At 35.0% G+C, this 26,996-nt stretch overlaps 1 protein-coding gene across 1 annotated transcript in view; it reads left to right on the top strand.

Moving 5' to 3' along the window:
- Positions 1 to 26,679, top strand: part of LOC103723711 (protein HAPLESS 2) — a 44,661-nt gene extending 17,982 nt beyond the window's left edge. Inside the window, exons 7-18 of the mRNA XM_026800207.2 lie at positions 525 to 603; positions 7,281 to 7,415; positions 8,655 to 8,849; positions 13,135 to 13,215; positions 13,310 to 13,410; positions 18,296 to 18,413; positions 19,681 to 19,713; positions 22,294 to 22,387; positions 22,514 to 22,602; positions 23,365 to 23,483; positions 25,947 to 26,047; positions 26,136 to 26,679. Coding sequence (XP_026656008.2) covers positions 525 to 603; positions 7,281 to 7,415; positions 8,655 to 8,849; positions 13,135 to 13,215; positions 13,310 to 13,410; positions 18,296 to 18,413; positions 19,681 to 19,713; positions 22,294 to 22,387; positions 22,514 to 22,602; positions 23,365 to 23,483; positions 25,947 to 26,047; positions 26,136 to 26,671 — 1,681 coding nt within the window. The 3' untranslated portion in view covers positions 26,672 to 26,679. The remainder of the gene's footprint in view (positions 1 to 524; positions 604 to 7,280; positions 7,416 to 8,654; positions 8,850 to 13,134; positions 13,216 to 13,309; positions 13,411 to 18,295; positions 18,414 to 19,680; positions 19,714 to 22,293; positions 22,388 to 22,513; positions 22,603 to 23,364; positions 23,484 to 25,946; positions 26,048 to 26,135) is intronic.
- Positions 26,680 to 26,996: the final 317 nt, after the last annotated feature.

Raw genomic sequence — 26,996 nt, 5'->3', positions numbered from 1 at the left:
ACACTCAAAAACAAATATACACACATTGGCAACACAAACATGCTTCCTCTCTTATTTCTAGATTTTTCTTGCTTAGTGATCTGGTAGTCCTTGGTTGGTCATTTTGACAACTGCCAATATGTATGATTCATATAACTATAGTTGACAGTATAAAGGACAACAATTGGATGATGAAAAGATAATCTAATGCTGCGGCTTAATTAGTAGATTTCTTGTAAGTTTTATGTTTTTCTTCTCTTTTGTTTTTGATTTATTTTTCTATTGATGACTTAGACTAGCCAATGTTCTTTCTAGCTATAGTATTTAGTTATAACTTACAAACTTGTTTATTATACACCATGATGATAATCATATTGTGCATGTATCATGTGTCTCATATGTGCACATTATTTTTCCGAGAACATGCAAATGTCCGTCCTTCATGATTTTTTTCGTTGATGTGGTCGGGGATTCATATTATGGTTTTTGATGTCATTTTGAAATATTAGTAAACTAATGTGGTTAATTATATTCTTCAACAAAAGGTTCCATGTTTTTGGTCTTGGAAGGAGATCTCTTGGCTTCAGCGTGCGAATTGAAGTGAAAAAAGGATCTTCTATATCGGTAGGTTCCCGTACTATTATCTCAGTGTATTCAGATCTACTCCAAAATTAATGAGATTTGTTTATTTTGTTAGTGCTATCTTGCATTTTATAGGGCAATAATCTATAACTTATTTTTTCACATAATTGCCTTATGTTTTCCTAATTTTGTTCAAATATAGAGTTAACATAGTAGATGATAGTGCATGTTTAACGCTGCTTGAGTCTTTTCTTCTTCTCCTCCTATTTTTTTGAGGCACTCTTCTTGGTCTTTTGTTTTAGCTTTTAAACATAATAATCATTTTCTATTCTTCTTAGGTATTGACAAGGTTTAAAATATCAGTATCGAGCCTCCTACCAGTTTTGTCTTGAGTTGGGATAGTACCAGGATGCTATAGTCTTGACTTGACTTTTGACTCTTGGGACAGTTTGGGTTTCTAGTAGTATTATACTAGGTGCCTATTTTTTTGGTTTTATTTTGTTAGTTTCTTTTACTTTTTTGTCCTAAATGAGTATTTGAGTGAATGTTGATTTGTTTTTGAGTAAATGATGGGTATATAGTGCCGGTACAAATAGTGCATGTACCATAAAATTTTCCTTCTTGAAATTATTTTTGTTAGAAAATAAATATATAATGAAAAATAAAAAATAGTATGTTGTGGGGTGATGCCCACCCCATAACATATTCAAATTTCATGTCAAATTGAAAAATCTTGGCAACTTACCCTATTTCTCTCATTTATTGGCCAAATTAATGGCCCGAGTGGGGGGGGGGGAACCTTACCAAATGCCTGAGGTTTTTAGCATCAGGGAGTTCAAATCCTTGAGGGCTATGTGGATCTGCCCTCCTTCCCCTTGCTTTCTCCTCTTCCTTCCTGTCTCTCTCTCCCTCTCCCTTTCTCTACACCTTTTTCTTTCTCAGCCTGTGCCTGCATTGGCTCCCTATGACTAAAACAAAGAGAAAGAGAGAGTACGGCCACGACCACTTTCTGCTCTCTCTCCTTTTGTTTTGTAACCAATCGATCCGGTTAGGCCTCGCCCGATACTAGCTGATCAGGCCTTGGTACCAACTAGTCCTAACCAGTTTTGACCGAGATAAGCAGGGTGTCCCAGCCTATTAACGAACTAGTGTCCTATCGGTGTCTTGGGTCTTGGTTTACAATCGAAATAGTACAGTACTGACAATTCTTTCCTATTTTGGTGGGACGTAAAACTCTGGGCATGGATGTCTATTATCAAAATTGTATTTATTTACTATTGTTGGCCATTGTTCATGCTTGAAATTTTAATGTAATATTAACTAGCATCCACGGTCCATTTAAATGAAAGTAATGTTGTAAAATGATTCAAAAGACATTGGTCTAGAGGAACCATGCTAGAGTTCTCATCATCTGCATTAAGGCCCCATTTGGCAGAGCTTTTAATGGGCCAGAAAGCACTTTCTGACACTCCAAAAGTACTTTTGGATGGAATAGCGGTATTTGGTAAAAAATTAGAAAGCTGTTTTAGCTTTGCCAGAAAGCTAAAACAGCTTCTTGGAAGAAGCTCCAAAGTAGAGCCTTTTCGAAAAAGCACTTTTAGCATGCGTCAGAAAGCTATTTTGATTTATAAAATTTTTTTTTGGACCAAAATACCCATGATAAAATATTATAATTACAGAAAATGTTCTTTTATATTTATTAATATATAATGATAATAATTATAATATTTTATACATTTATTATTGTATTATACTATAAATATAATATTACATTATATCATAATACATTTATATGTTATGTTATATAATATCAAATTATGTTATATTAATATGCTATAGTATACAATATTATATTACTATATTATAATAATATTATATTACATAACAATAATATTATGCTATATCATATATTTATGTATTAATGCATATTATATTTTATTATCCTCTGTTGTATAATACTACGCAACGTCTCTTATGGTCATTTTGTCATATCAAAAGTATTTTCTCAGTTTGTTTGCCAAACACATATTAAAGATCCACAATACTTTAGAAATGTAGTTACTAAATAGCAAATAGCTTTTTATAAAAGCTCTACTTCAAAAATCTCTACTTCAAAAAGCTCCACTTCAAAAATCTTTACTTCCGAAAGCTTTACTGTCAACAGCCCTGCCAAACGGGGCCTAAGTCATTAACAAAAAATGTTATGTTTGCTTGAATTAAATTAAGCTATCAAAGCTACAAGCTTGGAATTTGGAAAGATGTGGTGGAAAAAGGAGTGCAAATCTATTTTTTTTAGAGAATGTTAATGACAAAATACCATTTGATGTGATTCGTTAGGCATGGCAAAGTGTGCCTTCTGATGCTTTGTAGTATTCAATAACTTTTATTGGACTGGTTCCTCCTTAGTTGTTATGCGGCTATTCAATATAGATATGTTGACAAAAATATCTTAGAGGGAGTTCTCTAGGTATTGTTTGGCCAATTTTTCCAAGATAAAATTATTGGAGGTGCAGAGGAACTTTGTAAGGAGTAGCAAAAGTTTATATTTATTAAAAACTAAGTATATGGAATATCATTTCAAAGTATTTGTTTATTACTGGAACTTATTCAAATAATCTTTTTACAAAATTATTGAACTAAAATTGAGATAACGATCCTTCATAGGGTTTGAAATCTTATCCTAGACCCAATATATGTTAGGGTCTAGGGACACCCTTTTTTTAATGATTGTTTAGAGGCATATAAGGTTTGTTTAAATCTTAATTGAGAAATAGTGGTTGTTTCTAGGTCGATGATTGAGTTTATGGTGCTGTTATTTATATTGGCAAAAAATTATATTGGGTTTATGGTACCCATCATTTGCATTCTTCCTTCCCTTTTTCATCTCTTTCTCCCAAACAAGGAAATGAGAATGAGGTTTGGACCCTTCTTTTCATGCATCCTGGCTGGTATTGATGGGTACCAACTAGTCTTGGTCTTTGACCTAGTCTGTACTGGCTAGTACAAACTAGTGCCAACTTAGATTACATGATTTTATATGTACTAAGGTCCCAGACCCATCCTAGGACCTAGTACCTCATTGATCCAATCTGGGACAGCCGGGAAGGTCCAGTACCAACCATGATTTAATTAATTGATCCATCATAAGAGTTATTAATTATTTGTGCTGACTTTCTTTTTACTTTGTGGTTACATAAAAGGAAATAGATTCGGGTTATTACTAGTTAATTGTTCAAGAAACAATCAGGTGCAATATATCAAATCTATTCTGAACATCAGGATGAGGGACAAGAAACCAACTAGGAATATAATTCGATATTGTTATCTGGAGAGATTATGAAACAACTAATGCACATGAATTTACTTAGATTGTGACTTTAAGCCGAATCAAATGGCTTCTTTTCTATCCTTTAGTGAAGATCAAAATGAAAATTCTATGATTGAAGTTGTATTTGGCTCTTAGATCTGATGATAAACTAATCAGATCTGAAATTATGTATAAAATAAGAAAAGGAAAGGAAGAAAGAAGAAATATGAGACTAAAGATGAGTAGAAGAAGGAAGAAGAGGAAGTTGATCAAAATGGTGCGTGAGAAAGAAGAGACATTAACTCTCATATCTTGTCACCACCAATCCTTTTTATATGATAATCTGGTTATGCTATGAAGGCATAAATCTCCTAGTAATAGGAGACAATATACAATTAAACCAATTATGGGCAAGCTGCAATCTGGCAGTATAAATAAGGAAAACATAAATCAGTCAGCATCATAAATAAGGAAAAAAATTCCTTTACACTCTCCCACAAGCTGGAGCATACATGTCTAACATGCCTAGCTTGTCAATGATATCAAGAAGACGAGAATATGAAGAGGCTTTGGCTAATACATCAACTAGCTGAACATTGGTGTGCACAAATGGAGTAGAGATTACCCGAGAGCCCACTTTTTCTCTAATAAAATGGCAGTCTATCTCTATATGCTTAGTTCTATCGTGAAAAATAGGATTAGTTGCAGTATGAATAGCAACTTGATTGTCGCAGCAAAGAGGTATTAAGTGTAGGTAACAACACAGCCCAAGTTAGATAAAAGAGATCGCCTCTGGAAGTAACAAGATTGCCTCCAGTAAACATGCAGACTCTAGAAGTAGAATGCCGATCATCATGAGCACTGCCTAATTGTCATCACAATATTCTTGAATAGCAAGATGGCCATGACTTTGGAATAGCAAGCATCTTCTAGATGATCCCTTTTTATAATGAAGCACTCGTAAAGCACCATCATGTTGATGTTTACAAGGATCTTGCATGAATTGTCTAAATACACTAGCCACATAAGTATTGTTCGCCGAACCGGTACCGTGACCCTACTGGTCAACCATCGACATGGAACGATAAGTAAATATATGTACAATACAACAAATAGAGTCCATTTAATGTATTTAAAGCACAAAATACGTCCTGAGATCTAAAATCTTGTTCGAGTGGTTCGACCCTTGTTTCAAATTGAAAGGGGGAATTGACCTGGTTCCCTCTCGTTTCGGCCCAAATCGAGTAGTTTGAGCGCTACAACGAACCATATACAAAAGAAATATCAGGGAGTCAAATATAACAACTTTCCAACAAGCTACCGTTACACCTTTTTCTTTCCAAAGGATCTGAAATTTGATCATGAAGGTGGTGATTAATTTCGATAGAGGTGTTTATCGGCCCAGCACCCAGTAAACTAGTTTCATCGAATAGATCAAGACCACGAGTGCATTTGGGAAATAAAAATCCCTCTTAGAGATTGAGCAACTTCAATTCCCAAAAATGTAAGTTCACCATAATCCTTGATATCTAGGACACCCGCCAAAAATTTCTTCACTTTAAAAATCTGCTCAGAACTATCCTGTGTCAAAACTATATCATCAACATGAACGACCATGATGACAATGGATGCATCAGTTCATGAAATAAACACTAAATGGTTATGGACACTTTGTTGAAATCCTGTCTGTGTGAGGGCTCTGCTCCATCTCTTAAACCAGGCTGGAGGAGATTGTTTTAGTCAATATATAGCCTTCTTCAGGCAACAAACATGCCCAGCTAGAACATTTGGATATATCTTGGTGGTAAGTGCATGAATATATTCCCCCAAAGATGCCTATGGAGGCAGCCATTCTTCACTTCTAACTGGTACTATGGCCAAGCTTTTTGAACAGCCATAGCCAAGAGGACCTGAATAGAGTGCTATTTTACAGAAGGAGCAAAAATCTCCTGATAATTTACTCCTTCAATCCATGTAAATCTTTTTGCTACTAAGTGAGCTTTGTATCACTCAACTTAACCATCAGGCTGAAATTTAATTGTATACACCTGTCTATAGGTAGCAACTTTACCACTAAAAGGTAGAGGAACAATTCATTTCTATATCTGTAGCTTCTTTCCACTTCGGATTAGACAAGGCCTTTGTAACCCTAGTCCTTACCCCTTTATGAAGAGCAATTGGTGGATCGGCTGAAGGAGAGTGAGAATTTGAAGCATCACTTGGAGTAGAGGAGGATAGCTAGTGGTCATCAGCAGGTGGATCAATTACTAAGCGAGCATGCTAATTTCATACCTTAAATGCTTGGAAGAAGGGAAAAAGATCATAGAGAAAGAAGAGACAATCTGATATACTTACGAAAAGGAAGCATGAGGAAGATGGTGTGTGAGAAAGAAGAGAGATTAATTCATATCTCTTCTCATCACTAATACGTTTTATATTATAATCTGATTATACTATGAAGACAAAAATCAATGGTAATAGGAGACAATATGCAATTATGCCAATCATGTAGAAGCTATAATCTGGCAGCATAAATAAGGAAAACATAAATCAATCAACATCACAAACAGGGAAAAAATTCTCTGCAAAAGTAAACAATAAAAAGCATCAGAAAAGCAGTATGTTTCAGAAAAGGAATTTTGTGGCGGGGGGGGGGGGGGGGGTAAGGGTGACTGATATTGGAATTAGTCAGACACAGAAGGAATCCTACATACTTTCACAGAGAGCTACCCCAATTTAGAATACAATGACCTTCCTCAGAATGGCTTAGGGAAAAGAAAGCTCATCCTCAGTCACCATTTTCCAGATTTTTAACTGCTTGATCTTTATGTGATAAGCATGTTGAATGCCATTATGTTTACCTATCCACCCTACTTACAATTGAACAGAGATTAGACACAATACAGTGTCAACTTTTTAATAGTGCCGTTTTGATCAAGTACATTGTTCCACATGTATCAACCTCACTTTTGTTGACATATATCTGCTTGGTATATTTTGATTGCCGACAAGCCAAGGAATGACGACATTGACAATGTTCTTGAAACTGAAAGTTTTAAAGATTTTCCCACTCTAACCACATCAAATGGGCATTAGAAAAAACCATTGCAGTCCTTCACACTATTTCTTATTCCTTTACTAATCCTTTCCTTTTCTTGTGATATTAGAAACTTTACATGGTGTTTTCTCAACAATTACCGTATCCTGTATAAATGAGTTATTTGTACATGGGCTGATACCAGATTCTTTTTTTTTTTGCTTCTTTGGTGCTCTATTTATGGATCTGTCTTATGTCATTTGTTAGGTGTATTATAGTTCAAATCTGTAATTGCGAGGGAGATTCACTGTTATTTGATTGCTAGAGTACTTGTCTATTCGTAATTATTCTGATCTTTGGTGACATTTTCTGCAGGAGGTCATTGTTGGTCCTGAAAATAGAACGGTATTATCTAATGACCACTTTTTAAGAGTAAATCTTATCGGTGATTTTGCTGGCTATACAAGTGTTCCATCATTTGAGGACTTCTATCTTGTAACCCCACGACTGGTATGTTGACAATTTGATGTGGTGTCTTGGCAGTTTTTTCCCAGATTTTCAAAATTGCATATGCCTGGTTTCTATTTTTAGATATAGCCACTAGTTACCAAATTCTTTTTACTCAAATGCAACACCAGTACTAGATACTTGCTCTTACTCTTGATTTGCTTACAAACCTCTTTCTGGTTATTTTCTTTTCCTACTAAAATATCATTGTCTGTACCAACCTATATATAGTTAGTTTATGTTGTCTAATGCTTTGTAGTTATCTCACTATGTCTTTAATTTCTCGAATTGCAAGAAGTTGAACGGTTACATTAATGGAGATTAAGATCCGAAACAAAGTAGAACTTGAATGGATAATAAGCAATGCAATTAAGTTGAAAAAAGAATAAAAATGAAAAGAAGGCCCTAAAGTTAATGGCCTATAGAAACCTAAAGTACATTTACATTATCTTGGATCTACTGTACAAAAGAGGGAGATAGGTGTATTTATGTCCCGCATTACTGAAGTCATGTATGAGTAGTTTGGGTTGTTTTGTCAAGAGGATATATTGTTCTCATTTTGAGTCTTATTTCTGATGATGGAGACATGAAGTTAGCGAGAAAAAGAAATAGAAAAGATATTCGAGTCTCTTAGCACCTAAAGAAATCACTTACGTATCTCTCAGTATTATCCTCCGTAAAAGAACTAAAGTTCTATTTGGTGGCTTTTTCCTATGTATAAAGTTCAAGCCATAATCATGGAAATTCCAACCAAGACAAACAAATTCTATCCTTGATTAAAAACAAAAAATTATAAAGGTTTTATTTTGAGATGGCTATATAACTTATGCTGAGATGAGGAAGGAGGAAAGAAATTCTTTGTTCTAGTTTTCCCTATCTTTGGCCATTACTTATGCTTTTCAGTAATTCATTTTTTGAAAATCTCTAATTACAACTGGCTTAAAGATGGTTGACTTTGTAAGTTAAAAAGTCCTTTATTGTCTTGTTCTTTCAATTGACCGTATTTCTTTTTAATACTTGTTGCATATTATGCAACACAAGATTACAATGACTTAGGTAATTAAAGTGCGGGCAAGTCTCCCTCTCACTCTCTCAAGAAAAAAAATACATTGTCTTATTTTAATAGGCATATTGGTGATTAGCACTTTTGTGGAACATGTATGTGACAGAGGATTTATAATTTGATGTCTTATGAGTTGACACCATCTACCATATTACATGCTAAACATTATTGCATTGAAGGGGGCTGCAGGTCAACCAGAAAATCTTGGAAGGAACTTCTCAAAGTGGATGCTATTGGAGAGAGTGCGATTCACATTAGATGGTCTTGAATGCAATAAAATTGGTGTTGGCTATGAAGCATATAGAAGCCAGCCAAACTTCTGCTCATCACCACTATGGAGTTGTTTGCATAATCAATTATGGAATTTTTGGGAAGTAAGTAAATTTTCAGATATATGTTTCCTACATCCATATTATATATAAGTATGTATATGTATTTGTATGTATGTGATATCCTTATATTTGTGTATATGTATGTATATGTGTATGTATTTATGGATGTATGTTTGTATGTATGTATGCGCAGAGAGAGTCCATTTACTCTCCCTTTGAAAGGATTAAGGCCTTAATCCATCCATCACAAAATCAATAATAAACATTCTAAATCAAGAATTCACACTATTTATGATGATCTACACCTTGCAAGACATCCAAAATCCAATAGATTTTGATGCTTGGCAACTATGAATCATGCGAAATATCATACCATTGAAACCAAGGACCGTTGAACGAATTTGAACCACTTCGAACTGGGAGCAGTTCGAGGCTTACTAGGCCGGACTAGCCAAGAATCGGGATGGTTCGCCTCCCCGATTCGATCCTAGCTGGAATCTGGCTTGAATTGGGTGGAACTATTTGGTTCCACTTGGTTTCATGTCATTTCAAGTTGTTCCGGACCGATCTGGGTGGTTCAATGGTTTATAATTTGAGTCGTGAGTCATGACTCATCTCTATTCTTCTCCCCTCTCTCCTGATCCTTCTCTCTCATCTCGCTTCTCCCCTCTCTCCCGATCCTTCTCTCTCATCTCTCTTCTCCCCTCTCTCCCTCTCTCCCAATCCTCCTTTGCTCTATCCCCTCTTCCCTCTCTCTCGATCCTCCTCTCTTCTCTCCCTTGTCCCCTCTCACAATCCTCCTTTGCCCTATCCCCTCTTCTTTCTCTCCTGACCATCCTCGCGTCTCATGAGTTAGACGTTTCTTGTCCCTCCCTCCCTCTCTCTCTCTCTTCCCCTCTATTTCTCCTTGAAAAAAGCATGAGGTGGTCCTAAGAATAAGTTTGCATTAAGCATGAGGTGGTCATAGCTTTCTAGCATTAGCTATTTAATACCTTAACATTTCTAATTCATACCTAGGGTCTTATTAATACTTAAATCTTGTCCATAGCTAACTTATTCAATTGTTGTACAAACGACTCATTCCCATGAAGATCATACTCATACGTATTAATAGTTACCAACTTACCATAAAGCACTTAGCTCCCATATACAATAACTATGATTAAAGTGCAGCTGAGTTGGGGTGTTACAAAAGCATTCTATATTTGAACCTTTTGAAGCATAAAAAACTGACCTCTAGAAAAAATAATGTTTGGTTTTAAAGTAGTTTTTGCAATGTAGATCATGATCAATAGAGTGGATCCTCCATATCAAATCTCCATCATTGAGTTTGGATTTATTGGAGTGAGCCCTTAACCCTTCTAGTAATGAATAAGTTGTCTATGTTGTTTGAATGAAATTCTTATTCTTTATTTGTTTATTGTATTTGGTATCTTAGCTATTGAGTCTATACTTTCCATAAGGAACTATTAGAATGTCAAATTAATATTTTGCTTGACTATTATAATAAATGATCTCATATAACATGTGTTTATGTTAGTACTTATCTTTGTGTTTTATGATACATCTGGGAACCATTTCATTGTGTAACTACAACATTAAGTGTTAAAATTTCATCTGTACCATAACATTCCTAGATATGTACTATCCATGTTGGCATGTTGTTAATAGAAGACCAGGATTTATAACTTCATAATGTGTGTATCAACCCTTTCTAATGTCTCAGCCCATATCAATGCATCACTTTGATGCACTATGATTTATTCTAGTATATTATGGTATGGGCTTATGATGTATTCTCACTTTTTATACCCTTAGGCAGATCGTCCACCATTTGAATAGCCTTTCATTCTATTCGAGGAATTTAACCTATCTTTTTTCTTCATTTGATGAGGACTTGAAGATGATTTGCACATTGAAATAATAATAGATGTTAATTTTATATGGGATAATAGTTTAAAAACCATGGTATATCATAGTATATTAACTTCACACACTACTGTCATTTGAGCTTTTTCATGATACAAATGATGTCTATATGATATCTAAAATATGTTGTTAACATGCAAGCATGTTTGTTGTGTCAGCAATATTAATTTGTATGATGAATCACTTTAAGTTGTGTGATGTATCTCTAATATTAAATTACAGGCGTCTTTTTGCTTATCTGTATGCAATGTCCGCCGAACCGGTATTGGAACCCGTACCGGTCGGCGCCCAGTACGGTTTGGTACTGTATCGAACCGGTACGGGTAGGGCGTGCCGATTCACGGTCCAGCACGCCCAATTTTTTTGAATTTTTCAAGAATATCTAATTGGTAATCATTCTTTTTGAACTTTTTTAATAATTTTAAGTCTAATTTGATGTTTTTTGATATTTTATTGATATTTTTTTGATATTGTTTGATATTTCTATGATCCCGGTTTAACCTAGATGATGCATTTTATTGCTTTAAAATGATATAAATTATAAAATGAACAATATAAAATATTCTCAAATCAAGTAGTGACGTAAAAATTAAAAAATAATACAATTAATTACATATATTTAAAGTCCAACATACATATTGATATCTAAAATCGGGTCGAGTGATGATGCCTCTCGTAGATATCCAGATCATCAGCATAGTCAGGAGGCACATCAGCCCATCCATTTAATCAAGCGGCATTGTAGTCTTGTATGTTCATCCCATAAAGAATGAGCGCTGGGTTATAAGCACTCTCGGATCTCTCACTGAAGCTCTGGCTTTAAGAGGTGCCCTTTGGCTGATAATATGACTATGGAGGGGCCCACTGAATATGCCAGCAACAAAATTCGATCCGTAAGATGCTTCGAATTGCGTAGCATAGGAGACACTGGAAGATGTTTTAAATGCACCATGTCCATTCCGTATCCGTATTGGTCATAGGCTGCCTGTGGCTGTGGATAATAGAATCCAGTATATATGACTCGAAATCTGATACGTCTATGAATCCTACTCCACGTGCGAGGTCATCTGCAGTTGTGTTGTGTCCTTTTGAGTGACCTCGAGGAGCTCGTCTCCTATATGCAATCATATTCTCGCGGGCTCTACCAGATTGTGCATCGTGGTCCCTATTCTATGTAGCATGCGTAAAGTAGGACTCACCAGTGAATCGAAGACCACTCTGCGGCTGTATCTCATAAACAGTGGTCTTCTGTCCTCCACTTTCTCTCTGACCAGCAGATCTATGACCACCAGAACTGCCATTGCTGCTGCTCCTAGTTTCTGAATCTGAGTGTATTAACTCCTCAACACTTTCTATTGGGGCTACAGGTGCTTTTTGTTTTTTCATTTTTTTTGATGGTTGATGCTTTAAAAAGCATCAGGTGTAGTATATAGTGTCAATTCGGTTCGAAACCGGATTGACTCGGTGCGAACCGACTGGTTTGCTCCGAGTCTGCACCTAATTGACCAAACCGACCGGTTCGGACACTTACCGGCCAGTTCCGATCAGTAAAGGACTGGTTCTAGTTGGCTCGGTAGAGGTTCCGGCCGGTTCGGGGCCAGAACCGAATGTATTAGGCGAACTGATCCAGTTTCGCACCGGGTCGGTTCAACACTGCCTGAACCGGGCGGTTCGGCCTATTTCGACAGATCTTGTCTGTGTATCTATTAGCCTCTATTCATAAGTTTCCATTGTATGCCCTCTTTGTTCTCTAAAATTCAGGGTGCTTCGTTTAAGAATCCTTAGATTTAAAGAAAGAGAAGGGAGAATGATCAAGAGAAAATAAGGCTTTATTTCGCAAGATACTTGAATCAAAATTAGACTCAAATCAAACGGGGCTTGATCCATTCATTCTTCTTGTATGGATCGCACATGCTCGAAAGCTACTATCTTGAGATACAATCAACATTTGTATTGAGGACTATTTATGATCCTAAATTTTATAGATTAGTAAAAGTTTTTCATAGTTTAAAATATTTCTTATATTAAATATTGAATAACATAACATGTCTTAACATCTTAGTTGGAGATTATTTTACATTTATATTTCTATACCAATCCATGCCAAGTGCCTACAAATATGATATGATGTGCACTATTCCATCCTTTGACCAACACCAGCATGATAAGCAATAATTTAATCTGCATATGACAAGCTAAAGTACCTTTTAATATATGCATATTGCATGTTTATACTAAAATGTGTGAAACTTTAAGTATCACTAAAGGGGGACTACTCATGTCCAATTTGTTTTGGTTTGGAGTGCTTTGCAACATTATGGTGTTATTTCAAGTTTTCAACCAATTGATAATGTCTGCATGAGGGATCTAGGACTCTTTATTAACTTTTCTCAAACAGGCTGACCAAAATCGGATAAGTAGGAATCAACCACCACAATATGTTGTTGAGCGAAGGTTCGAAAGAATCAACCAACATCCAGTTATGTTCTTATAATTTTATTATCCCTTCTAAAATTGATTTTATTTTCTGAATTTTGGACATTCATTTGAACTTCTATTCCAACTTTTTGCAGAATGCAGGATCTCATTCATTTTCTGTCGGAATCACTGAAGTCCTTAACACTAATTTACTTATAGAACTGAATGCTGATGATATAGAATATGTTTATCAAAGGTATCCAGCTGAATTGTTCAGTACATAGTACTAAAAGACACCAATGTTTTACTTTTTGTGATCATGGATCATCTTCAAGCAATTAGTCCATTTTATAAATTGATATTTGCATTTGTATCTCATGCTTGCATACTCATGCACATGTAAATAGTTACAAATACATATATTTGTTCTTTATATTTAGGAGAAGTCCATATTTCTTTTGATAAAAATTAAATCATCACTGTACAAGAGGAAGAGGACAACAATATTAATTATTTGGCGATTATGCATGATACTTGCCATGCCTGTTTTATAAACATGACTTTTGTCATCCTCATTTTCTTTAGCATCAAGTTAATGTATTGCTGCACAACAATCTGAAGCATGATTTTGCTTCTAATGAACACATTCTGCCTTATTATGTTAAAACTCTCATCTATTAGCACCTTGGCACTATCATCTCTTCTTAGTACTGTTGATATCACATCTCATAAAAGCAAGATTGTTGCTGCTTGATGCATATACTAACTAAAGACAATCTTCTAATATACTGAAAAAACAAAGTTGATCTTCCAATATGCTTGATGCATTTATTGTCTTTGACCAACCATAGGATGCCACCCCGAGGTCCCAACTTATTCAAATCCCGATATGTTATCATCAAAATTGATCTAAATACCAATAATATTTCATGTTCTCAATAAAATGCATATGATCTGACAAAGTATAAATAAAAAAATATATTAGAATCAAATAATGTCTATAATAGAAATATATTTACAACCTTAAACATAGGTTACACACATAATGCAATATCTTCAAAGTTACAAACTGAGACATTACCCATGTCATTCTGATCATTGGATCCAAATGTTAACCTCCAAAATAGCGAATCCACTTCTTCAAATAAACCCACTAGAGCTCTCACTAATCATTGTGAAAATTGTGTAATAAATGAAGTAAGCCACAAAGCTTAGTAAGTTCCTAGCATGATCTAAAACCCTTAAGGGTCACAAAATAACAAATGACTTGAAAAGAAAACATTTTATCATAATTATTAATGGAAAGCTCATGTGGAAATTCACTGAAATCGTTTGTTATAAAACCTCCTAACCAAATTTTTCAATGATAAATAGCATGTGATACAAGGTTTAAATTAAATTTTGGAAAGAGTATAAATAATTTACAAAAAAATCATAAACTGAACACTTGTTAGAAATCAAATGGCCAAAACACAATATGTATTTTGAAAAGCTCCTGTATTTCACATAATTTCATATTCTCTTACAACGTTTGACTTATATCTTGAGGCCACATAAATACTTGCTGTATATGAGCCCATATAAATCCTCATTGGTGAACCAGCAATCCAGATGAGGCCACATAAATCCTCCCTGCTGATGCAGATGAGGCCTTAAAAGGTCCTTGAGGTCCATATATGCCTTCAAATCCTCATCCATAAATTGAATGATTCCATATAGACCACTTCGCTAGATGTTCGAAGAAATCCTTGTCGAAGGAGGCCAAATATACCACCTGGCTACAACTTCACATGTCTTTCAAATTTATTATATTCCCAATTTATAAAACATGGCAAATGCTTTACAAAACGCTTATAAAATGCTCCAAAGATACCAATGATGTAGGTATTCAAAAATATGAAATTTCAAGTTGTAACCAGTCTTCTATGGGTGACCCATGGTCTAACTCAAACCAAGAACTGCGATCCAGCCAAAAATAGGGTAAGTCGGTCAATGGGTTCAGAACATTGGTTATAACATACACATACACATTCCAAAATATCAATTCAAAATCTCATATAAGTTCAGAGTTTCCATATTAATAGCAAAGCATAGTTTTAATTTAGGATAATTCCAAATTTCCCGAGAATAAGTAAATATGAAGTCTTTGCAACAAGTTTTAAGTTTTGATTCATGAAAAAGAAATAAAACTAAAGCTGATTTAAACAATCCAGAACTCAAAAGTACTCCTAAGTTTGAAACAATCTTGTGGTTCAAAACCCTTGAAACAACAAACGAACTTTAAATGGAATCAAATTTTGAAAGGCAAAGAAACCCTAAATAAAAACTAATTAGAGTCTATTGGATTTAAAACAATTATTAGGTTTAGAATCGTCAATTCAAAGAACATAGCTTCAAAAGTACAAAGCTTAATTCAAGACACGAAAAGATTACTCAGAAGGGAAGTCATAGCTTTCGGAAAAGAATGTTCAATTTGGCAATGCAAAACAATGTCTAAGCTCATATGAAATAAAAACACTAGTTAAATTTAAATGGTCATGGAGAAAGGTTTACTTATCCTATAATGCAAAAGAAAGCTCAAATATCTTTATTCTTTCCACATATTTTGTGGAGTCTCATAGTATCTTTCATGAATGTTTTAAATCAGATGTACCAGAATTTTATTACAACACTTCACAAAATATTCTGTTATAACTTTCATTTAAGACTCTGAAATATACAATTTAAGAATGGGCGACAAGAGTAGGAAGGATAACAAGTTTGAGTAGGGGATTTGCAAAAAGAATCAGTAATTCCTGGCAAGTTGAAATGTCTCCATGACACAATTTTGCTACTTGGGGGCAAGCCGTAAGAATCAGATCTAGAAAATATATCTTCTAAAGGTCAGTTAAGAATATGTTCCTGAATAAAATGTTTGCCTATGTGACACCTCCTGCATTGGGACATTGCCTATTCAAATAGGATTTGAAGATCGATTTGTCTGGAGAAACAGGCTTATTCTCTGATTGTTTTAATACATAATTCTGGTTCTGCTATAATATTGTTTAAGAATAAACATCAAGCACATAATTTGGCATACCTACATCATATTTGTGCTTGTGGTGATGTTCACTGTCAAATGCTGAAAATAATTCCTATCTATGATTATTTCTTGTACATGATGATATAACTTCAAAATTCAAATTATGTCATTTCATTATCATAAGCTATTCACAATCTTATGTTTGGAGAGAAAATAAAAATAGCTAGTGTATATTTAAACAATCCACTAACATGATTATGCTTCTTTATGTACCTACACATGCCAGCTTGCAGGCAGAATAAATTATAATTTGAAGTGTTTTCTTCCCTTTTTCTAAAGTGGTAATCACCTGCCAAGCAAGGTTGAAAAGTTCAAAATGGCGGCGGGCAGTCTTAATAAATTTTTATCAAATGAATGAAGGGAATTTAATAAATGTAGATAGGATGTTCTTTAGTTGTTTTTGATTAAAACTGGTACAAACAAACCAAGATTTAAATAGCAGCTGAATAGAGATTGGTGATATACCATATGTTAATTGATAAACTAAGATGGGACACTTGTTGATGAGCAGAAAAAGAGAGACTAGATATATCACCCTGTTAAAATGTGTTGGGAGTTGTTAGCTCCATTTGTTCTACAAATTATCTAGCAATTGATGAGCTCTCCATTGGTTCTATGAATTTCTCATTTCTAGAAATTTTCTAAGAAAGAAATTCTGTCAAAGTTACGGTCACAATACTCAACCTGGTACTTTGTCATAACACAAACAACCTTGAGCTGTCTATCCATGAGGTCTTGAGCCCACCGCTTTCCTACCTTTAAAATACTCCCATCTTTTATTAAATAGAACTCATTTCTCTAAGACATAAAAACAAGAGAACTGCACCTCCCAAAAATTGGAGTGGTGTTTGTCAGGTGACATAATTAATAAAGTTTTTTTTAATCAAACAGGGGTGAGTTAAAAACAAAAAAACTGCACCTCCAGAAATCGGACTGGTGTTTGTCAGGTGACATAATTAATAGATTTTTTTTAATCAGGTGGGGCCATTGATTCAACTCACATGCATCACACCTCCCAATGCTAGTTTCATGGGTCATTTACCAAATGAAAAGGTTATATGCTTCCTGATCGATTTCAAAGTTATATGTTTTGAATGAGTCATCTTAAATCTCTATCTCTCTCTCTCTCTCTATATATATATATATATATCAGAAATGTCTTGTAACAAAGTGAATTCATTTAAGTACGGTAATATCTTAATGTATGTGCTTATACGACTAGTCTAGGATCCGCATCTAGGGATGCAACTAGTGTTATGCTCAACCTAAACTTGCACTCCCAACCCACTCATTGGATAGGGCTGCATTGACGTTTTATTGATAGCGGCTAGGCTTAGAAATCCCGACCTATCTCTAATCCAACTCAACCTAACCCAACCTAATCTATGAAGAAATAAATAATTCATATCATGTTTTCAATTCATATTCATGCTTCATATAGGTTACTTATATGTTTGACCTTGTTAAATTATATGTATCAAGAAATTGATGAATGGTTGAGCCTTTGAGGCCTCAATCTAACATATCAATCCAACTAAAATGTCCCAAAACCTTCCCCCTATCTTTAAAATTGCTATTAAGCCTAATCTAACTTGATTACCATGACACAACCAAACCAACCTGACTAACTCAACTAACCTAAATTTAGCTTAAGATGGGACTAGGTTGGTTTAGGTTACAGAAATCCCAACCTGAGACTTGGTTAGGTTTGGTTGGGTTAGGGTTTGCCCTTAGCCCGACCCATGTCCAAGTTGCACCCTATCTCCATCTGACACTTTGGACTTTTAAACTGGCATAAATACTGTATAAAATTAAGTATGGCCAACATCCAGGTATGTACAGATGAGAATTATATATATGCTAATGATTCAATTCTTGATCTATACAATATTAGGGGTACTTTACATTATTGTTGAACATATTTTTTAAGTTGAATTGTTCATTTAAATTTACATTCTTAAATACCTCGGTTCTTCTCCAATTGTTTCCTCACTCTGTTTATGTTGTTACCGAATTGGATCATCGTGTTATAATTTTAACAATTATCATTTTCTTACAGGAGTCCTGGCAAGATCTTAAACATCAATATACCTACATTTGAAGCACTAACTCAATTTGGTATTGCTACAATAACAGCTAAGAACATTGGCAAACTGGAAGCATCATATAGCTTAACGGTATATTATGTCCTGCCGGGTTTTCATTCCAACATTTTTATTCACTTGGCTGTACTTGATGATGAACTTTGCAAAAAAAAAAAGTGGTTAGCTGAACTTTTTGATGAAGAGAGTCTAATGTTTTATTTTTATTGTTTTGAACTCATGATCCAATCAAGTATTTAAATGCCACTAGTATGAGGCATGCTGGCAAGTGCCTCACATGGCACATGCTATGTCATGACAAAATATAAATATTAAATAGAATAAGCTAAAGTCATTTTTGATTAAAGGATAAATAGGGACTTGCTAGGTGTTTTGCTGACCTAATGCGGGTGCCAGTTTTGCTGATGTAGGGACTTAGGAGGTGCTTTTCAAGAAAGAATTTGCAAAAACTGCCATCATTTTAGGATTGTGGCCTTGAAGGGTAAAATGATAGACACATAATGGAGATTTATTTCACACTTTGCATTCTGCCAACAAACAATTGTTTACCTGATGTATCCAAGTTTGTATGGGCATGCTTTCCATTTGAATACCCATAAAAGTAGGGAAATTGAACGCAAACATTTTAATCTGTCTTATTGGTTCCCATTCTCCTCCATTCTAAAATTGTCTCCTCATATCGTATCAATGCAAATTCTTGATTGTACTTGAAACCATGGTCTGCCGTACCGGCCGGTACCGGACGGTACGGGCTGGTACGTACTGGTCCGGCCCTAGACCAGTACCAGATCGGCGTGGAATCCGGTACCGGATGGTTTTTCAGAAGAGCCGACCAGTACGTGATCCGTACCGGTCGGTACCGCTTGGTACTGGCATCGTACCAGTGCAAACCGACCAGTTTGCACCGGTACATCAATTTTTTTTCAAAACAACTACAGCGCTGCGCCATACCGGGCCGGTACAGTACCAGTACCGGTCCAGCCGGCCACCGGTACGCCGACCGGTACCGGTACGGCGGACCTTGCTTGATACTTTTTAAGTTCAAACTTTCTTATGTGATCCTTCAGTTGGTCCTCTTATGCCATATGCATTAAACTTAATTTCAATTTTTCAATAATTGGTTGTTGCAAGGACAACAAGACAAACATTCATACTTTCATAGTTTCATATATCTAATAATGTGCACATATTGTTTTGTAGTGGTTTATTTTCTCACATAATAAGAATTAAGAACTAAAATTTATGCATGGCGTGTCAGAATTAGGAACACTTCTCTTATCATGTTATTTAGTGATTTCTTATTTTCATAATTCTATTTAAACTAATGATTTGCATCTTGCAGTTTGATTGCCATCCTGGTGTCAGTTATATGGAGGTATGTTTCATCTTTAGTATAATATTTATTATGTTTCCATGAAATTATAATGCAGTGAGATGATATGTTTCTGTTAGTGATTTTTACCCTTGAAAATTATCAAATAGAAGACATCTATATTCTAGATGCCATTGAGTGGGTCCTGTAATTAGTAACATGTGAATTCATTTTGAGACTCCATGGTTGTGAAAGTAGACGATCGTCTTCTGCTCCTTATTGTTTTTCACCTGCTAAAAACAACCTTTGTAACATTTTGTGCTTCATAGTAGAAGAAAACAGATTTTCCCACAGAATATGCATATGCTCACTGCACAGTCATACTCTTTAAGAGTTTATTGTAGATAGTAAATATTTCATTTGTATGTTATAATATAATCTTTTACATCATTATGCGTGAAGTATTATGTTTTGTAGATGGATCCTTTTCTTTGCAGCACTACCAATATTCTAAAACTAGATTTTGTACTCTAGAAAATGTTTGAGCAAATAAGATCATATACAGCATTGTACTTTATGCAAATGCATGCTGTACATATTTTGTATTTTTTATTCTTTGTGTAGTTGTGCGATTATTAATAATCGGAACAAAGTTTCTCACAGCTTGTCCCACTTATAACATGGTATGTCTAAGCTAACCATTGGCCTTCTGTGAGAAGTTTAAAGAATGTCAAGGATGATTCAAGCATTTATCATTACATGTAATTGATCTTCAAATCAAAGCATCTACTCCAAGCTTGTTCCAATGTCACACCTGGCCACTAAAGTGAATTGTAAATTTTGGTAACTCGCATATTAAGTTGATCAGATCTTATTAAGTTAATCATATCCGCCTTTTGACCGGTTTTCCTTTGCAAGATGTCACATTGCCATTTTTCTCTATTCTATGTCCTTTCGGTAGCACATCTTGTCTAATACTAAAATTGAGCATATTGTAGTTGATGTAGCCCTTTGTCTAATCCCTCTATCATCTTTCATGCCATGCATAAGTCTAATTTACCAAAAAGCAACTCTTTTTCTTAATTTTTTGCACCATCTTGTTGTGAAGGTGGTACTTGCTATTATGTTATATTCATAGGTGGCTTCTCCCACTCGGCTTTATTTTGAGGAACATTTATCTGAATATTTAATTCCATAGTCTTATAATGATTTATATTAAATTTCTAAAGTTGTTGATGTCATGCACCTGTTACTATTATGAAACTTTTACCTTTCATGGATCCCACCTTGTTTTACCTTTCCTAATGCATCTTGTCTTAGCCTTCATTGTCTCAGTTATTGATAGAATAATGTTGTTGATATAAAACCATCACATCCTTGGGATGGCTCACCAAACTCCTGTTTATTTATTTCTGCTCAATGAATAATATGATTAACTAAGGTTGGTGAAACCGGCTCGAACCAGGCAGTCCAATCGTACCGAGCCGTCCCGGCGGCAGACCGGGATGGTTCCAGCAATGGAAACGAAACCTGTTGCCGGAGGGGCAGAAGGAGAAGGAAAGAGAGGAAAAGAGAGAGTAAGCAGGGGAGGGAGGGAGAGGGGGAAAAAATCATCTTGAGCTCAACTATCTTAACAATGAGACTCTTAAATGTAATGTAGTTAGTGGCAGATCATGTCACACCAGGCCTGCCTCAGCAGCTCCCCCTGTGTGCGCAACTTCACTAGTAGTAGTACCTAGTGATTTTTATAGAGGTGTATTTAGATATAGATTACCTACTCTCCACTACTAGATGCACTCATGGCAAGCTGTCAATCTCCTTCAGCACGATGTCTATGCAAATGCTGCACATGGGATCCAAGACAAGTGTTTCCTTTTCTCCATTAGATTCTTTTCTGCTTGAAAATTAATCACCTGAACAGCATATGAATAATTGTCTCCATTAGCTTTAAGATATATGAGGTGTCATGAACCTCATTAGAATTATCTGCTAACTTATGGAAGACCATTGACCTTTCATAGTCACCAAGAAGTTGATGATGTTTCTTTTGGTTGGCCCCATCACACATCAGTGTCATCCTGTATGCACCCAGTTGTGCTTGTGTTCCTTCTAAGCAGATCAACATCTAAGGTGCATCCTAGGACCATTAGTCGCTGGTCCAATCTGAGGTTGGCAGCATGGATTGGGGCCACATGTCCTTAATCCTCCTTATAAAGAGTCACTTGCCCAGGTTTCTTTGAGATAACTTTATTTGGCCTCCACTGGTAAAATGATGTCTAGTTAAAAGGGGTTTTATTCCTGTAGAGCTGCATAACTTGTTCCAGAAAATTGTAGGCTATTTTGTTGGAATACCTCCATATTCCACCAGTTATCCCAACTTATCCTACAACAAAAGAAAGCTTATAGGTCAAACTAGTCAAAAAAAAAAATATTCCAAATGTTCTTATTAACAACTGAAAGGCCATTTTGGATCTATCATGCTTATAGTAGTAAAATATTCCCAATGCTCTTTATTTCGATGGAATAGAAGGCTATTTTTTAATTAAGCATGCCAATGCACATTCTTGTACTAATTATTAAAATTGTTGATTCAAATTCTTTAAATGATTTTATTTTATAAATGATTTTTCCAAATAACTGCAGGAACAATTCTTTATAATGAAACCTGATGAAGTTGTTACTCGCTCATTTTACATATATCCAAATACAGATCAAGCTTCAAAGTATCATTGTGCAGGTATGTTGTGATGGCCAGAAGAGAAACAAGCAGTGCCAATATTTCATTCGCTTTGTCTATTGCATTTTTTTTCAAATGGTTGTAAGTTTGTATGCTTGTATTTCAAATACCACTCCCTGAGTGCAGCTATTCTCAAGGCTTCAGATTTTGCTGAAGTTGATCGAGCAGAGTGCCAATTCACCACTACAGCTACCATTCTTGAAAATGGATCACAGGTTTCTCAAACAGTGCCTAGAGTTTTTTTCTTATTGAGTTGCCTGTTCATTTTTCGTTCTATAATTGTTGATCCAGCATCTAATTTTGAACAAATAACAACCATTTAACTTTTTTTTGTGCATTTCTTTATTGACTCCTGTTGAATATTCATGGAGTAAGTTACTTATGGTGGTCCCTAATATGATTAGAAGAATTTGGATGGAAAATTACTGCTAAATGATGCATATGGAGGAGATTCATAGATAAATCATATAAGACAAACAATTAGAGCAAACTGTTGTCTGGCTTGGAATATTGGGCAAGAGAGCCATATTCATAGTCTGACCGTAGTAGAGATTGGGCTTCTGAGGTGGAAGTGTGATATAGCTAGATGGGATGAGATTACGAATGAAGAATAGGGAAAACCAAAAGTTCTTATAAAGGTTTAGAATGCAACATGATGCATTTATTGAGAAGTCTGGTCAATTTGCAATCTACTATGTACTTTTTCAAGTTTCTTTAGTTGATGAAACTTCATCTGTTGATGGGATTTGCAAGGTACAGATATCCTCAAGGTCCTTGAAGGAAAAACCATAAAAAACTTAATACTTCCATGATGGGATTGACTACATCGACCTAGGTCAAATCGATGTGCTTTGCAAAATCACCATAACCAAGCATTTTCAGCATAACTATATTTGTCAGTACCATTTTAGCAAGTTTTCATTCTCGATAGTCAATACAACTATTTTCTTCCAATTTAATAATCTACAACGTTGCAGATTGTTCCAGCTAATGAATCAAAGGAACATGGTATAAAAGGATTTTTTGAATCTATCAAGAACATGTGGAATTCAATATGGGTTGGTTTGGTCGATTTCTTTACTGGTAAAACATGCAGGTATGCCTTTTCTAATTTTCTTATTCTAGTTTCTTTCATCCAATAGCAGCAACTGACTTTCTTCTTTCTTAAACAAAGTCATGCTTTTTCTTGAGATTGTTTTTCACATTCATGAGAGCTTTTGAGTTTTTTTTTTTTTTTGTTGGATCCTTTGAAAATGATACTTAAGACCTTCCATTAATTGACCCCTGATTATGAAGTACATTATATCAATTCCTAGATAATAGAGAAAACTTGAAAAATGTATATATAGTATGCAGTCATTTTGAAAGTTATGGTATCAGCCTGCAGTTTGTGTAGCAAAGGATAAGAATGTGCACGACGTCATCTTCTGAATGTGACAAATCAAACAACATTGGTTGAATGATGGACAGTTTACATGTTTTGGGAGTCCCTTGAAGTATCTTTAGGCCTAATTTCGAAACGGGATAGGATTGTTAGGTTAAAATTTGATGTGCACAAAAGATGCAGTTAATTTCAGTTTATAATGGGATTAGTCTTAATTTGTGTTTGCATAAAATTATTTTATCCCCATTTAATTACATAGTACTATGGTACAGCCGACTGAACTGTAGTTACTTTTTATTGAATAAAACATACATCCCTTTCTTTTCTCTTATTGATTGATAATGGATTTCTGTTCCTTTCAAACATAAGGTGGGATAAAAGGATGGAATATCTTCATTCCACCATACTTATGAAATCAGATTATCCTACAATGAAGATTGTTGACCAACTGTCAGGTATAACAATCCTGATTCTTTTTTTCTGGCATATATCCAGGGAATGACTGGCCTTCTCCAGGGTTTATCACCTTTCTGATCTACGCATTAAAAATTCTGACATATTAGAACCAGTTTAAAGTGCCTTTATCAGTTAGAATTAGATAATCACCTGACTTTATCACCTTTTTGACACAGGCCATAGAAATTTTGAGATATTAGAACGAGTTTAAAGTGACTTGATCAGGTAAATCACCTTTTTGAGATGGTGTCAGTCTGTGTAACAAACTAATCATCCAGGCATTTGAATGAACTTCAATGCATCCAAACTCATAATTACATATTTGTGATTTTAAAAAGCAGCTTATTTCCTGGTAACTATAATTAATGTATAAAGATGTCTCATGAATTTTTGGATAAAATAAAAGATTTTCGTATGTTGTACTATGCAATTCTCGATTATGAATCGAATTGATAGATCAGATATTGTTATTCATAAAAGGCAGAAATGGCTATGTGAACTAGAATATTTTTCCCCAGTTGATACTAATCTATGACTTAATGTGCAGAAATTATTTTCATGTAAAAGAGTCAAACTTAGGAATCTTTTTGTTGCATTTAAATATAATATACTCATAGATGTTGTGAGATGAGTGCTGACTTACAGTGATGGTGAAATCTCGGTAAAAAATTATAAGCTAAAAAAATGGTGAAATTGTCATTACAAGGAGAGCTAAAGTAAAAAAGGAAGCATACTATGGTATAAAAAAGACAACTGAAAATGAGACAGTGCTTTGCTGCAATTTAAAATGTCAAGGCATTAGCATTGACACTTATCAAACATTCAATCATTGCGAACAAATGCTAACAACTTTTTCAAACTTATGGTGGATCAGATGAAATCAGTTGAGGAATATTGTAAAAAAAGTGATATTTGATGAAGTTGTGATCACCTATACTAGGGTATGCCATATGCTATGAACATAATGATCGAAATGCGGAGACACTGAGCTTCAAAAACATTCCACTCTGGAGTTTCAGTTATATATTAGAATAGAGATGCTCAATATTCCAAAATGGAAACCAAATTGTATTCAACTTGTATTTGTAAATACTTTTGTTGTAGCAATGCAGTAGGGTTTCTCTAAGAGTGTTGGTGACCAAAAAATTGAACTTCCGTGGCGGAGTCTTACTACATATAGCCATCAAAATCAATAAACAGCAGAAATCAAAGCTCGATCCAAAAATTAAAGGTGGAAGAATCGATGTTGTGGCATGAATTATGTTTGTATAACCAATACTTTAAATTTCAAGCCTGAAATTAAACCAAGCTGGGTTAGAGCACGATTTCAGGGTATCGAGCCATTTGAAATAGGCTCTTTCACTCAGCTCCATAGGCTCAATCAAGCTTGATTAAAGGAGAAACAGGGAACGAGTCAAGCTTGCTTCTGCATTTCAGGCTTGAAAATAACTTCTGATTGAGCTTGATTAGTTGGCTGATTGAGCACTCTCATAGTATCTCAGCCTATAAAGAATGTTTAAAATGATTCTTCCTCCTTTTGATGATCAAGGCATCCATGTTCTTTTCTCATACATGTTAAACGGCATGCTTATTTTATATAGCTTACCTCATTTGTGGACTGATGGACATGTTAAGTCTAGTTTCTATTTTTCTATTTATGTTGATGAAATGAAGTTTTCTCCTTGCTGCACATCTAACATTCAATTTTCTTTGAGACAGAAGTAAATGCTCGAATTTCTTTGATTTCAATTGCCACATAAAATATATATGTGTGGGTTGGATATTAATGTTTGGGCTACTTCTAGCAATTTTTCCAACAGGTATTGTCCATCATCTCAGTGACCATTCCGCTATGGCAGTTATCCATACATATCAAAATTTTACAATGGGCTGTATCTGGTTTTGCAGTTGTTATGCTTCTGTGGCTGTTACATCAGAAAGGATTTTTTGATCCACTTTATGATTGGTGGGATGATCGATTTGGAGATGGAAATCAAAGAAACAGATTTTATTCAATGCATGGAAAACATACCAACCAGTCTCGCATTCGATACCATGAAGATAATGGCCACCGTGTGCATCACAAAGACAGGCTACATCCTTCCTATGTGCAAAAGAAGCAAAATAGTAGGCATACTCACCATTTGCTTCACAAGCAACCTGAGTGGGCAGTGAGTGATCATTACCATCTCAAACATGATACTCAGCTACGTGCTCATAAACAGAGGCACAAGCATAAGCATAATAAGGACGTATTAAATTCTCGGCAAAGCTACAACTTGAGTTGGAATGGGGCACCATCAAGAGAGATGGGTGCTACGAGAGATGAAGGAACAAAATATAATGAAGAGAAACTAGTGAGGCAAAAACATGTTCATGGTAGGGTTCATGGAGAACATCTTCGTTCAAAAAAATATGGGGAAGATAGTTGGAACCTAATGTGATACTGTGTTTTTGATATCATGTTGCTTTGATCTCACAATTTTTCATTCTCTAGTATTCTCAGTGGAGATGGTAAAAAACATTTATGTGAATTCGTGTAATCCCATAATAAGAATATGGGATTGGTAAGACCCATACCAATCCCATTCACTAGCTCAATCAGAACCACTCCTCAAAATCTCCTCCCTCTTCAGCCCACTGCATCCCCCCATCAACTGGTGGAAAATTGGAGAAAATGAAAACTACAGGAAGAAAGAACATTAGCGGACTCCCCCTTCACTTCGCAGAAAAGTAAAGTAAAAAAAAAAGAAAGAAAAAAAATACATG

Source organism: Phoenix dactylifera, chromosome 18 (assembly GCF_009389715.1).
Source record: "Phoenix dactylifera cultivar Barhee BC4 chromosome 18, palm_55x_up_171113_PBpolish2nd_filt_p, whole genome shotgun sequence".
NCBI classification, from domain to species: domain Eukaryota; kingdom Viridiplantae; phylum Streptophyta; class Magnoliopsida; order Arecales; family Arecaceae; genus Phoenix; species Phoenix dactylifera.
This window is presented reverse-complemented; position numbering and strand designations above follow the sequence as displayed.